Below are 13,236 nucleotides of genomic sequence, written 5' to 3'. Positions count from 1 at the left end.
TAGGAGAACGATAGCAATTAGTATGAGATGAATATAAAACAAATCATCTTTTAGTTAAAATTAAATTGTTATTTAATGCAATGATTTATGAGTTTTATTTTTCTTGGATTAATTCTGCTCTTACATAATGTTATTTATTAGTAAATTTTTCCTGTAACAAGTCATTACATTTATTTTTTCAACAAGTTAAAATATGAGAATTTTTTTTATAACAAAATGGAATTAGGGAACTATTATGGAATTCATTTACTGTGGTTCTTAAACATGATATTGTTTAACCTGGCAGATTAAATAATTTTTGTACCCTAAATCTGAAAGTAATTATTTTTTAATTTAAATGATTTACTTGAATTTTAATATTTTTATCTTTAATTTAAATTTTGGATCAGATCGACTAAATAAAAACTCTTTAAATTACTTACGCATTGTTTTCTCCACATATAGCGGCCTTTTTTCAGTTTTCACACATAAATAGTAAATAGGAACTCCAGAGATGGTTATAAAAAAAGCAATCACTGAAAAAAAAATAATATATATGTTATGAGGGTTGTATTTTAATAGTGAAATTAATCATATTTTACAGAATTTAGACAATCAAAGTCACTCTAGCTAGAACAAATGTTTGTTCTTACTAAAGGATATAAATTATTAAAGAAAAAAACTTATTTGGAGAGGGGATAATATGGAAAGTTAAATTTTAATACCACTATGGTGCTATAGTAAACTCTGAATCTTATAATTAAAATTTGAAAAGTAATAAAATTTATATTACTTTGATTCAATTGTCATTGTCTCTACTAGTCAGTGCCTTGACATCATCGGCATCTCATAGTTTATTACACTTGAGTGTTGATCAGCACCAATTCATATTAATATTGTTATGAGAGGTTTGTATTGATTTTTAAAATCTGAAAGGCTTACGATTCTATTGATTTCCAGAAGTTCAAATTTTTTTTTAATGAACAGGTAATTCTGGAGAAGTTAGTTTTATGCGAAGTTAATAAAATTCAAATTGCTTATTTTTATTCCAAAAAGCTAGAAGTCCATTCAGATTTAAAACAGGGAAACTCCTTTCCTCAGTCTCGTTTAATTTAGCACTGGAATTCACCATTAAAGATGTAATCTGCACAGAGAAAGGTTTAACTGTAGGTGGTAAAATATCTGTGCTTGGGTACGCCGATGATATATAGGAGGCAGAATATGTCTGAATGTCTGAGGGAAATTATTAAGGATCTGAAGAAATTTTAGTACTTGGGAATTCAAAATTAAGATTTTAAAATGTAATGATATTTATCAAATGAGGGATAATTTTGTTGTAGAGAAAATTCACATGTGATGAAAGTAATAAACATGGTAGAGATATCACAGAATGTAGTACTAGGATGAAAAATGGTAACTTGCTCTTTACTCTTGAAATTTAATGGAACGAAAAAAAGACACGTAAATACTACAAACGAACTCAGTATATTATACATGATTAAAACATTATGATGAGGATGGTGATTAGTGGCACAACAACCAGCCATCTTGCTTTTAGCCTTTCAACTCTGTAGGTCTGATGTAGGACTTCTGTTGTTTTTTTGGAGCCTCAGAGTCGTTCATTCTTGCTCTATGACCTAGCCACTATAGTTTCTCATGCTTGTGAAATTCCATCATGTCCATGTTTTTGTACCATTCATATAGCTCCTTATTGGTGTGTATTTCTCAAGTATTTTTGCCTGTAAATCTTCCTTAATATCCTCTCAAATATACCGAGTCGATTTTCTTCTACTTTAATATTATGAGCAGTGGGAAGTTCAAATAACCCTATTTAAACTTGTTAATAATGTATGACACCCATTTCAACCAAATAAATTTGAACTTCAGTAGAAAGTTTTTTAAAAGACTATATTTTTCTAATTATTACAGAGTGGCCTCATTTTTTCCATAATACTATCATGAGAATTCAATCATTCCAAACTAAAAGCAAGTTCTATATATTTAAAAGAAAATGTATTTTTATTGAACAAATTTTGACTTGGAAAATTTTTTTAAGAAGAGCTTTATTAACTTTTTTTGGAAAGAAATTTTCAACCTCTTGTGTTATGGAGAAATGTTGGAAGGTCAGGAACATTATGTACTTACGATAATTTGGCACTGTTAGGTCAAAATGTAGAAACAATTAAACTAAATACAACATTGCCAATAAAAGTTGATGAAAAATTAGGTCTGAAAATAAATTAAGACTAAACTTAGTACCTACATGGTTAGTAACAGAAATTGTGATTTCAATGATACAGAATACATTTGAGTACATAGAGAAATTTAGAGAAGTTCGGGCATGTTAGCAGAATGGGAGATGACCGTAAAGCCAGGTGGTTTTTAAAAGCAAGACCGGGAGGAAGGCAACCTCAAGGCAGGCCAAGGCTCATGTACGCAGAACTGATTGAGAGAATTGGCACAGTGAGAGGAAGCTCCATGCCAGAGATGAGAAGGCTTGTACGGGACAGGGATCGTTGGACAAGATGGTTAGAGGCAGCTACTCCACGCTTAGCAGCACACAGGAGACAGTGAGAGAAGAAGGAGAAGAAGAGAAATTTAAATAATAGCAGTCTACAAAAAAAAAAAATAAAAGAAATTCAAGAGAATATAATGCACAGGTAATGCTGTTTATTTTGCAGTTTAAAAATTACTTAGCTTGAATTTTGAGAAACTTAAAAGTTGGAATTTACAAAATTATTATGTTGTCTACTGTTTTTTTACAGATGGGAAACATGGCCACTTACTTTGAGGGAAAAATGCCTATAAGTTTCATTTAGTATAATTTAAGTGAAATGAAGTGACTGAATGAAGTTGTTAGGATTGATAACAAATGAATCACTAAAAGAATAATAACGCTAGCTTAACCTCCAAATGTCCTTGTTGTCGACCAAACTACAGTATATAAGAAGAATGTGTTTATTAAACCTGGAGGATTTGGGTTTCTGGGGAAGGGAGGTTTCTAGGCATTAATTATTGGTGTTATGGGAATCGGACCTCCGTCTTTTATCTAAATTACTTCCTCAACTTACTAAAGTGGAGAACTTCGATAATAAGGTTAAGAAAAAGGTTACAAATTTTCATATAATTTATGTTAGAGTGAATTCAGGAGTTAAATCATGAGGAATACCAAGAATTTTGTAAAAAATCCTTTCACGACAAACTTACCTGTGTTCATTGGTTCAGAGATGGTGGAGGTGATAACAAGGAAAGCACAGCACAGAAGAAATATGATCGGCAGTGATAAATGTACTTTGATAGGCCTTGGAAGCTCAGGTCTGACCCAGCGGAGATAGAGAAGAGCAGCGATGCAAGCACCGACAGAAAACCAGAGTACTTGACTAAAATAATTTATTAAGATGTAAACGTCACTCCAGCACACCATTACAACGGAGGTAGCTCCCTGCAAAGAAAAGAATTTATTCAATTATATAACATATTTCACAGTTTAAAATTTAGATTAGCCACCAAAAATGTTGATAAAAAAATTATTACTTAGGAATAAATGAATAACTCTAAAATTTACAAACAATGTATCAAGGCAGAAAAATGTGTAAACTAAATATGAAGTGATACTTCCGGCAAGTCAAATTTAGCAAACAAGTTACTGTAACATCACAGATATATAAGCCACTGTAAATATGTAATTTCACTTTAATACAACTTTTCTGAGTTAAGCTGTTTACATATATACAAACACAGCCCATTTGGGGAGAGTTGGTGATAGGACCCAGGGTGCTTTAAAACATGTCTTTTTGTTGAAAACTTGGATTCAAAATTCTTTTATGATCAAAATACTTCCTCTTACTATATGTTATATATATATATATATATGGGTAAGGGAAAGTTATAGAAAGAATATAAGACCATTAATTTCTGTAATACCTGGTGTTTGTTTTTTAAAATTTAATCAATAGAATTAGGATAACCAAAATATTATACTCTACTTTTAATTTTCTTTTTTTTAGATAATACATTTTACATTTTGGAACATACTCAAATTAATGAATATGCTCAAGAAACAGATCTTAATCTAGGAAGATATATCTTTTATAGTGTTGAATTATAATATTGTCGGTTCAATGTCTAAGTGGTTTTCCAAAAAAATTCTGAGCAAATTGTGTTTGAATTATGATTTTAGTTTTAATTAGTGATGTAACATATTCGGTGAGGTCTATTAGGCTTTGAGAAGAGAATAGAACAATGCGTTAAAATGTAACAAAACCCAAAATAGCAAAATTAGCAAACCACTTTAGGTATATACCGACATATGTTACTTTTATGTCATATGATGTATAATAAATAATTAAGTCATGAATAAATGAGTCATTAAGTAATTTTATTTAAATGAAAAACAAGTTTCGTCAGAATTTGTTTTACAATATCTTTATCTAGTTGTAGCCCTGATGATGGTCTACACTGTTTGGTTATGCAAGAAAAAATTATTATTTTATTTATCTTGTTTATCTTTTTGACAAAACATCAATTTAAAAAAAATAAATAAAAATTTCTTATCATCTTAGGTTATAAGATTAGAAAAATTTTCCAAATAACTTCAAACTGTATTCAATTATTGTACAATGAAATCATACAGTATAATGAAAACATATTTCAGCAAAGAAATAGTAAAAGATTTTCTTTTAGTATAATAATTTATTAAATATTTTTATTAATAATATAAAGTAAATACCATGAAAATGAGGGCAGGTATTGGAGTGAGTCTATTAACACTGATATAAGAGAAGATCTTAGGAAGATGACCGACTTGGCTTCCTATGAGTAGCAGCCTACCGGAGGTGAAGAGGATTCCGTTTACTCCTCCAAATGTTGAAAGAGCAACAAAAATGGGCACCGACCAGCTGAGACTGCCAAATATTCTATCTCCAAACGTCTAAAAATATTTACAAATTGTTGTAGATTATTGAAGGGTTGAAGGACAATGTACAAAATATATTGATGAAATTTTTTAATGCTTATTTGTATTTAGTATTATCTGAGGTCTGTGATGCATATGTGAGGTTTCTATATAATATATGTCTTATGAGAATTTTAAATAATCAAGACTTAGTTTGCCTCAAAATAAGCCTGCTCATAATATGCTTATACATATTTTTTTTTTGGACTTAGGTTTTGACGCCAGTCTTTGGGTAAATCAGGTTTGCTCCATTACAAATATTTACTTTATTACTAAATTTCATACATTGCTATTCTTTGAGTTTGTAAGTTTTGGATCCGCAACATCCAAAAAGAAATTAAACTTGCATTAACTACGTACGAAATCAAAGTGGAAAATATATATTTACACAATTATAATTCAAGTTTAGTTTATTTTGAAAGGACAGAACATAAAATAAATTATAACAGGGTTACAATTTATAATTATTTTTTATTAATGCCTTTCCTTAAAAAAAAAAGAAAATTACTGTAAAACTTACTTTCTCTCATATTTGTAGAAGCTAATAACAAAAATATGATTTTTTAATTTTCTTCCTGAATTCTTTCATTCATTACACGCTAACAATGAAGAAATATATAATATAATATTAACATATGTACATACATACACATGGAATTTTTAATACTTTTTAAAATAAAGATTATTTTCTGTTACATTATAGCCATGAGTCAACCCTGTGGGATCTAGTGCCCTCCTGGGACCTAGCTAGCCTCATAAAGTCACGTTTTGACTCCTTTACAATTTATATTGGTAGTATAAAAAAAACAAAAAAAACTGAAAAAAGTCTAAATTAAAAAAAAAAATATTTATTGCTTATTCAAGAGTGGGATAGCTCAGTGATTAAAGTACTGTGCAACTAACTCTTTGAATCTGGGTTCGGATTTGTCAGCAGCATGTTATTATTTATTCTGTTACTGTAACCGTGACTCAAACCTATGGGTTCGGAAGCCCTCCTGAAGCAAAAGCCTCTACTCTATAAATTATCTTAATTGGGGAAAAATATTGGGGTTGAGCGTGATCTTGAAAAAAATCACCTTCATGTATCTACCTGAACAGTTGTTCTAAAAACAGTGACTCCTTACAAGGTACTAAACCCATGACCTTCATTGGCCATAGCGGTTCACATTATTATTATTTAGAATAAGGATAAATATGGTTACTAAATAAATATGGTTACTATATAAATATGGTTATTATATAAATTTAGTTCAATGTTTTACTTTATTTCCTTTATTTTAGTATTTTGTGGATGTAGGTGTATCTTGAACTGGAATGATTTTATTCCTATTATTGGTAACCATTAATTAAAATAAACAGATTTTGAAAATTAAGTTGGATTGGTTACCTTAGTTCTGGTAAGGCTTTTTTAATGTGATTCAGAAGAAAAAAAATTAATATACTTTTCTGTCTAGTAGGTTGAAGGGCGTTTTTATAAACCTTGCAAAGGAAGTTCTTAGTATTAGTTGCTATAACTTTACTAAAGAAAAAAATTTGTTTTCAAAACGTTCCTTTTATTCATAAAAATAACTTATGAACTACATGTCGCTTTATTGGCAAAGTGGTGTTTAAAAGATAAAACTTTGTTAAGAAAAGCTTATGTGCATTTAAAGTAAAGGTTTAGTTAGGTCTTCCTTAGGATCGTTCATAAAAATGGCCTTATATATACTGATTTTTATTAGACTTATGAACTGTCAACTATATCAATAACTAAATAAATTTATGACTCAATTACAAGTGTCAGGTTTCACTTACAAAATATTTTTTGAAATAATAGCAATAAAATATTATAGAAAAAATTGACTCACCACGGCTACAGCAGGAGACTGCAGCATCTCCTGGGGCGTGATGACCGCAAAGTAGGCGAGGTTGGCCATAACGTAGATGATTGTCACTATCGGCATTGCAATCCATATGGCTCTGGGTAGGTTCCTGTACAACACAACATCCATACAAGAACAGGATAGAGTATTTATTCATCAACCAAACGTTACAATAAGGGTCTCAATTTCGGGTAAAAGTCCCATATAAATCTTTTCCTAACATTTTCCTCTATTTCAGTTTAAGTTATCAATATATAAACTAATGAGTCTTTTTTAAAAATAATTTAGCATACTAGACTATTTAGTTACCTTTCAAAAGAGGGACTGGAATGTTCTGGGAGATGTATATACATTTGAGGAAATAAATTTAAAAAATGGTAATTGAAGAAATGAAAACTTTCTGAATTAAAATATTTGTTATGGTCACAATACTATAATTCAACACCAGTAATATTCTTTCAAGAATACGAATACTTAAAAAAAAATTGTCAAAAATCCATGAAAGAATACAGTCAAGCCAAAAATTTATAAATTTACATTAAATGACGGGATACCGTGTTTTAAGATTGATTTTTTGTGCCTCTCTTATTGGGCGTAATTACACCTTAGTGTGATACATATACATGTAATATAGTATCATTGAATACATGATACCAAAGTTTTTAGAATAATTTGAAAAATACTATAGTTTTCGAATTAATCTAAAAAGTAGATCCATAATGAGGTGTTATAGTTGACCGTAGATTGATATGAGATGTGGTGGTAAGGTCAGTAAGGATACAAACAGGCGTGTGTAATCTAGTTCACGAGCAACTGTAGTATCATAATAAGGAATCAAAAGAGAAAATGCATCCGAAAGGTTTTCCCAAACCCAAGTGTCATTTCAACCAGATCTATGGGTAAAATGTTCAGTGGCTATATCCAGAGATAATTGTGGTACATATATATACACAGCCAGACCAATGGCGGGAAATTTTTTTTTTTGGACTCGGAGGCTCTTCTTAAACTCATAGAATCATCAAAAACTTCCAATAGAAAGTTCGACCTTATTATGATACATTAGCTTACCTGGGTGATAAGGAAAGTAATATGAAATTAAAAAGGAAATAAAAGCAAGGTTAGAGGTGGGAAATACATATTAATTTTGTAGTCGCTAAAATATTCAGTTCAGGGTTACTTTCTATGACCCTGAAAATAAGAATTTACAAGACTAATATACTTCCTACTGTTCTCTACGAATGCAAATACCTGACCTGGAACCTTACAGTTTTCGATAGGAACATATTGCCCAAAATATTTTAACCAAGATAACATTAGCATTTCGAAAATTTAAACCATATAAAACCGAGTTGCAGGATAAATATCTGCTATAATAACTGAAGTAACCGAAATAAAGTTGTTCCTTTGTTAAATAATAAAGGACTAAATTAATGAACATAAAGGTATGAATGTCCGATTGGTAAGCCGAGAAGTAGTCTTCACTTTCTCCAGCTTACCGACTACGGTGGGTTTTTTTTTCTTCAAATTGAAAACTTTCCATACAGTAATCGATTATTTATGACTAGTGCCAGTGATTGCTGTTCCTGACAGCAGACAATTTTCCACAATGAAAATATTATATATGGTCGCGAGAACGTATCTTGGAAGATTTGATGGAACGTAAAATGGAAATTCAACATAAACAAATTAATTAAATAAAACCCAACATAAAAAAAATATTAGATTCTTGAATATTTTAATTGTTTTACACTTATTGACTCCTTTACAGTTTATATTGGTAAAACCAAAACTGAAAAAAAATTCCAAAGTTAATAAATTTTTTTTTATTGTTTATCAGAGAGGGGGGTAGCTCAATGAGTAAAACGCTGTCACTAACTTTCGGAATCCAAGTTCAAATCCAGCTGTGGCATATAATTATTTATTCTGTTACTATAACCGTGAGTCAACCCTGTGGTTTCAGAAGCCTTCCTAGAGTAAACCCAGCCTATGTAAAGTAAGGTTGAGCGTGATCACAAATCAACTCGTTGAAAAAACAGTACTTTCTTACTAAATACTGAACCCCGAACCCATCTGTATGCTATAACCCATGGGTTATAGCATACAGATTTTATATGTAATATTATTTAAAAAATTACGAAATGCTATTTCACTATATAGAGTTGCTAATTTTCTAATAAATAAAAAATAAAGGTCAACGAAATGAAACAATTTTAAACAGAATCGACTAGCTTATTATTCCTTCTCATATACATTTCGAGTATTGTTTACATGAAGAAGTTGGTATTAAGTACGATAATAGACTCCTTCAGACTATAAATTTATATATTAAATAAATCAAATTGTATCCTTGTATAGTCTCAACACTTTTTATTACATCAATAATCCAACGTTTCGGCCATTTCTGCCATCCTCAAGGACGATCTTCAAATATAAATTCTCACCTCACATAAAAATTTAAAAATTGTTTTGCAGACTATTCTGCCCAGGTCATTAATTATAAGTCAAACACACCTTATTTTTTTAAAAAATTCATTAAATTAAAAAAAGTAGGGTGTGTTTGACTTATAATTAATGATCTGGGCAGAATAACCTGCAAAACAATTTTTAAATTTTTATGTTAGGTAAGAATTTATATTTGAAGATTGTCCTTGAGGATGGCCGATTGATGTAATAAAAAGTGTTGAGACTATACAAGGATACACAATTTGTTTTATTTAATAAATAATAATCAGTCTCAAGAAATTGAAAATATTATATTTAAAATATAAATTTATATTTATAACGATTCCTTAATCCTCTACTTTGAAGTTGTACTCTCCAGTTGCTAGGATACAAGTTGCTATCTGCTTGTAAGCGATACGAACTCAATGAAGCCCTGATGAAGGGACCTTGCTAAAGACAAGATTAGTTTACAACTCCCCCCTCTCGGTTCAATTCTAAGCATTTATCGAGAACTAATCAGCTTCAACTTCAGTGTCAAACCTGAACAGGATATCAACCTTCGTTAAAACTTACTAATTGTTAAGATTCATTTTAACACGTAGTAAAGTAACTGGAACGTAATTAAATTTTGATTTAAACTAAACTTTAAATTTAAGTATTTTATTTGCATCGGCAATCCTTAATACGATCAACGAAATTGATGTTACAATGATTAATTAATAATAAGCTTGAGGGACGTAACAGCACGATCTATGAGTTGATAAGATATTATTATAAGATAAGAAATATATGACAATGACCACATAAAAAAAAGTTTAAATAATATAAATTCTATAATTAAATTATTTCTTAAATTTTAATAATTATCTTGAGACTGTCATTTGCTCCTTTTATCCAAGTCACTTTGTCATCAAAAAGGAACTCATCTACGCATTATCTTGACGAAATTAGTGAAGCAAAAGGAAAAATTCTGAAAAGAACACCGTCGGAAAAGATGGACAAATACCAGATCCCGAAGACGTAAAGTTTAGGACGAAGACGCTGAGGATGAAATATATTTTGGCTCTGGATCTTCCAGTAAGTCCAAATATAAAGGAATTCCATCAAGAAGTTACCTCTGCCATGTTTTCATCTATAAATGTTATAATTTATTATACCTACTATATATATTTTTAAATTATCAAGAATAAATACAATTATTAGTTCTTAGAATAAATAAAATACAACATTTCGCAACCATAAAATAAAGGAAAATAAAAAAAACATTTCACTCATTTAACGCAGTGACTGAGCTAAAAAATAAAACAACTGATTTTATAGTGCATTTTTTATGAAATGTTGAAGAGAAAACCTATATCTCCAGAACTATTGAACGTAAATAGCTCTATTAGGGCTCATATTTTAGCAAATTTACTCTTCTTTAAATGTTTTTGGGTTAGGTTTTCTAGTGTTGTTGCTAATTTTAAATATATAAAGCTCCGTAAGAAAAATTAATTTTTAAATATTTTAAAACAGCCGCCATTTTGTATTTCCCCTACCTATAATTGGCAGAATCATCAATTAAGACTAGTTATTATACATAGTTTTCATTGAAGTAATCAAAAATTGGAGTGAAATAACTCTCCTCTTGGGGGCTCTTGGACTATCAGGAGTAATCTAGATCTCGCTAACAACTATTTTTCTCATTAATTTCGTTTTTATTTATCAATTAAATATATATCATTGGATTACATTAAGTTCATAATTACCGTCAAAAGTCTTCAATTAGAACTATACTTTTGAAATAAATTAAATTATAATCGTAGTTTGAAACAATAGTTACTTTAAATTCCTGACAAAAAGGGACAAATATAATTAATGTTGAGTGGATTAATTAGTCAATAATTAAGTATCAATCAATAATTAATTATTAGTGAGTGGGGGTGGCGCAGTGGAAAGGTGCTAAGCTACTAACTCTAAAGATTCGGGTTCGACTCCAGCTGTGGCATGAAATTATTTTTTCTGTCACGGTAGGAGTCAACCCTGTGGATTCAGGAAAAAATCACCTCTTAGTATAAACACAGTACTAAAAACAGTAATTCCTTACAAAGTACTAAGCCCCTAACCTATCATAGATTGTAGCGGTACACATTATTATTATTAATTACAAAATTTAATTTTAGTTTAAATCAGTTTAATTTTAATTACACCCATTTATAGTTATCAAATTCTCCACTATCATGAAATATAAAAGCATTAATTCGATTTTTAATTTAGAATAACTGTTAAGATAACATTAAATACCGTACCTTTATAAACAATGAATAAGTTTCAATAAATAAAAACTTTTTTTTTGTTGTATGAATCCATAATTTATTAAATTAATGAACACGAAGGATATAGAAAATGTTCGTAACCTCTTGAAGAAACTGATTCGTCAGTACACAGTTTGAATTATACAAAAGGTGGCAGGCACACCTTATATTTGACTAATCAAATAAATATGTCGCTAGTTCATAAACTATCACTTTGAAACCCTACATACAAAAAATAAAATAATAAATTGAAATAAAATTTCAATCATTTATCCGAAGTAATGAAGTAGATTCCCCAGCTCCTACATAATGCAGCCGCTTCTATCTAACAAATGCTCTTCATACATAAACCATGCGTTTTCTCTTTTCTTTCTCACCTGCTCATCCACTATTTATAGCATTCTCTCAACTGTTGATAGTCATTTATAGATTGAATAAAATACCCCCATCACCCCTCCCCCCCAAAAAAAAAATCTATTGGTGCTTCAGATTACAAACAAAAAAATAACGTCATAAAACATTTGGGGCTGTCATTCCTAAAAGATACTTCATAAAAAAATGGAAAAATCGTGCACTTTGCTAGTCGTTTATTATCTTTTAAAACTAAAACTGATATTTTATTCAAGATTTCATTTTTTTCTTTCGAAATTTCACTATGATGAAATAACGTCACCTGACCAAAAAACAGACTCATAATTATTGTATGGGACGTACTGAAAGATCAGTAGTTAGTGAATAACACTCAAATTAAAGCTAGTTTAATGAGCTATAAAGTAGTTTATGATGTTTATCTTCGCAGTAGTAATAGTTTACATGAAATTTGCTAAAATAAATTGATTTATAGTTGTTCGGACAAATTTTCATTTGCCATATTTATATTCATATGTGAATATTATAAAAACTACTACCCCTATTTATATTTAACGTAAATATCTCTAATAGGGCTAATATTTCAGCAAATTTAATCTTCTTTAAATAATGTCCTCTTAGATTTTCTAGTGTTGTTGTTGGTAGTTTTTAAGATATAGAGCTCCGAATGAAAATTCAATGCTTTTTTAAGGTTTTGAAACAGCCGCCATTTTTTATTCCACCTACCTATACTTGGCAGACTCATAAGTTTCGACTAGTAATTATACATAGTTTTCATTAAAATAATCAAAAATTGGGGTGACTTTTTTTCTTCCCGGCTCTTGTACTATTCCTGTCTTTTCAGTCTTGTGTGAGGATTCCAGGTTAATCGTTTGTCCAGATGTAGTCCAAGGTAGCGGATCTGTTCGACAGGGGTAAGAGTAACATTATTAAATGAAACCGTAGGGGTGTCGGTAGGTTTACAACGAAGGGTAAAGGTGATTTGATGGGATTTGTTGGAATTTATCTTAATCCTCCAATTACGACACCATTCTTCGAGGGCTGAGAATAACTACTAAAAAGTATTTTGAGCTTATTATTATTCTAAAGCATTTACGAGTAATAATAAGCAGAGTAATTTGAGTCCTCAAACTGGAGAAATGATTAAGCCGTTCTCTGAAGGAAAATCAGTCCTAGTAACGGAATGGCTAAGCACTACTTCTGGCGTTATGCTATAGTCAAGGAAAAAGAACAAGAAATGTTTGGAATTGAACAGTTATTTTTTGTTTTATTTCTCATAATGTTCAAGATAGATTTTATTTTCTTCAAATGCCAAACAACAAAACCTTTTGAAACC

The 13,236-nt window shown here is 30.0% G+C and overlaps 1 protein-coding gene across 1 annotated transcript in view; it reads right to left on the bottom strand.

Annotated features, from left to right (window-relative positions):
* The window catches only part of JhI-21 (Juvenile hormone Inducible-21), a 67,615-nt gene that overhangs the window by 907 nt on the left and 53,472 nt on the right, over positions 1-13,236 (bottom strand). The window contains exons 4-7 of the mRNA XM_014423461.2: positions 6,781-6,904; positions 4,709-4,909; positions 3,187-3,421; positions 423-515 (exon numbers count right to left, since the gene is read on the bottom strand). Of these exons, the coding sequence (XP_014278947.1) occupies positions 423-515; positions 3,187-3,421; positions 4,709-4,909; positions 6,781-6,904 (653 nt within the window). The remainder of the gene's footprint in view (positions 1-422; positions 516-3,186; positions 3,422-4,708; positions 4,910-6,780; positions 6,905-13,236) is intronic.

Source organism: Halyomorpha halys, unplaced genomic scaffold, assembly GCF_000696795.3.
Source record: "Halyomorpha halys isolate HHAL.00 unplaced genomic scaffold, Hhal_1.1 Scaffold423.1, whole genome shotgun sequence".
In the NCBI taxonomy this organism is placed as follows: Eukaryota; Metazoa; Arthropoda; class Insecta; order Hemiptera; family Pentatomidae; genus Halyomorpha; species Halyomorpha halys.
Note: the sequence above shows the minus strand (reverse complement) of the source record. Positions and strands in the feature narration are given on the sequence as shown.